This window comes from Aptenodytes forsteri, unplaced genomic scaffold (genome assembly GCF_000699145.1).
Source record: "Aptenodytes forsteri isolate BGI_AS27 unplaced genomic scaffold, ASM69914v1 C13030867, whole genome shotgun sequence".
Taxonomy (NCBI): domain Eukaryota; kingdom Metazoa; phylum Chordata; class Aves; order Sphenisciformes; family Spheniscidae; genus Aptenodytes; species Aptenodytes forsteri.
In genome coordinates, this window is record NW_008801531.1 from 1 (window position 1) to 501 (window position 501).

At 50.9% G+C, this 501-nt stretch overlaps 1 protein-coding gene across 1 annotated transcript; it reads right to left on the reverse strand.

Moving 5' to 3' along the window:
- Window positions 1–5: 5 nt before the first annotated feature.
- On the reverse strand, window positions 6–494 carry LOC103907128 (E3 ubiquitin-protein ligase TRIM39-like; the record flags this gene model as incomplete). The annotated part of the gene is made up of 1 exon (XM_009289232.2): window positions 6–494. A coding segment is annotated over one exon (489 nt), but the record flags the coding sequence as incomplete, so codon positions are not given.
- Window positions 495–501: the final 7 nt, after the last annotated feature.

Below are 501 nucleotides of genomic sequence, written 5' to 3' on the forward strand. Positions count from 1 at the left end.
TCATCATCATCAAACCCCTGCACTATTTTCAGAGGCTCAGTGTCAGGCTTTGCAGCAGCAGGGCCTGTTGAGAATAAGGGAAAGAATTTCCCTTCCGGGCTGCTGTCACCTCCCAAGGTGAAAGTGTACAGAACTGCTTTCTTACGGATGTTGCAAAATGACAGCTGCTTGGCTGAGATGTCCAGGAAGATCCCAACCTTTTGCAGCTTCCCACTCACACTCAAACGGGTCCAAGGATCTGAGTGGGCCCAATACTCTCGCCCATCTGCAAACCCTATGACCCAGAAGCCATTCTTAGGGGACAGAGTCACTGTCCCTTTGCGAGTCACAGATTCCCGGGCAATACCCAAGGTCCAGCTTCTTCTCTTGCCAACATCCACTTCCCAGTAGTGTCTCCCACATGCGTATCCTTCCTTTGCCAGCACAAAAGTGTGGGAATCAAACCTCTTCTCCTTGCTGGGCACCTTTCTGATGGTGCCAGTATCTTTCACACTCTTCCCA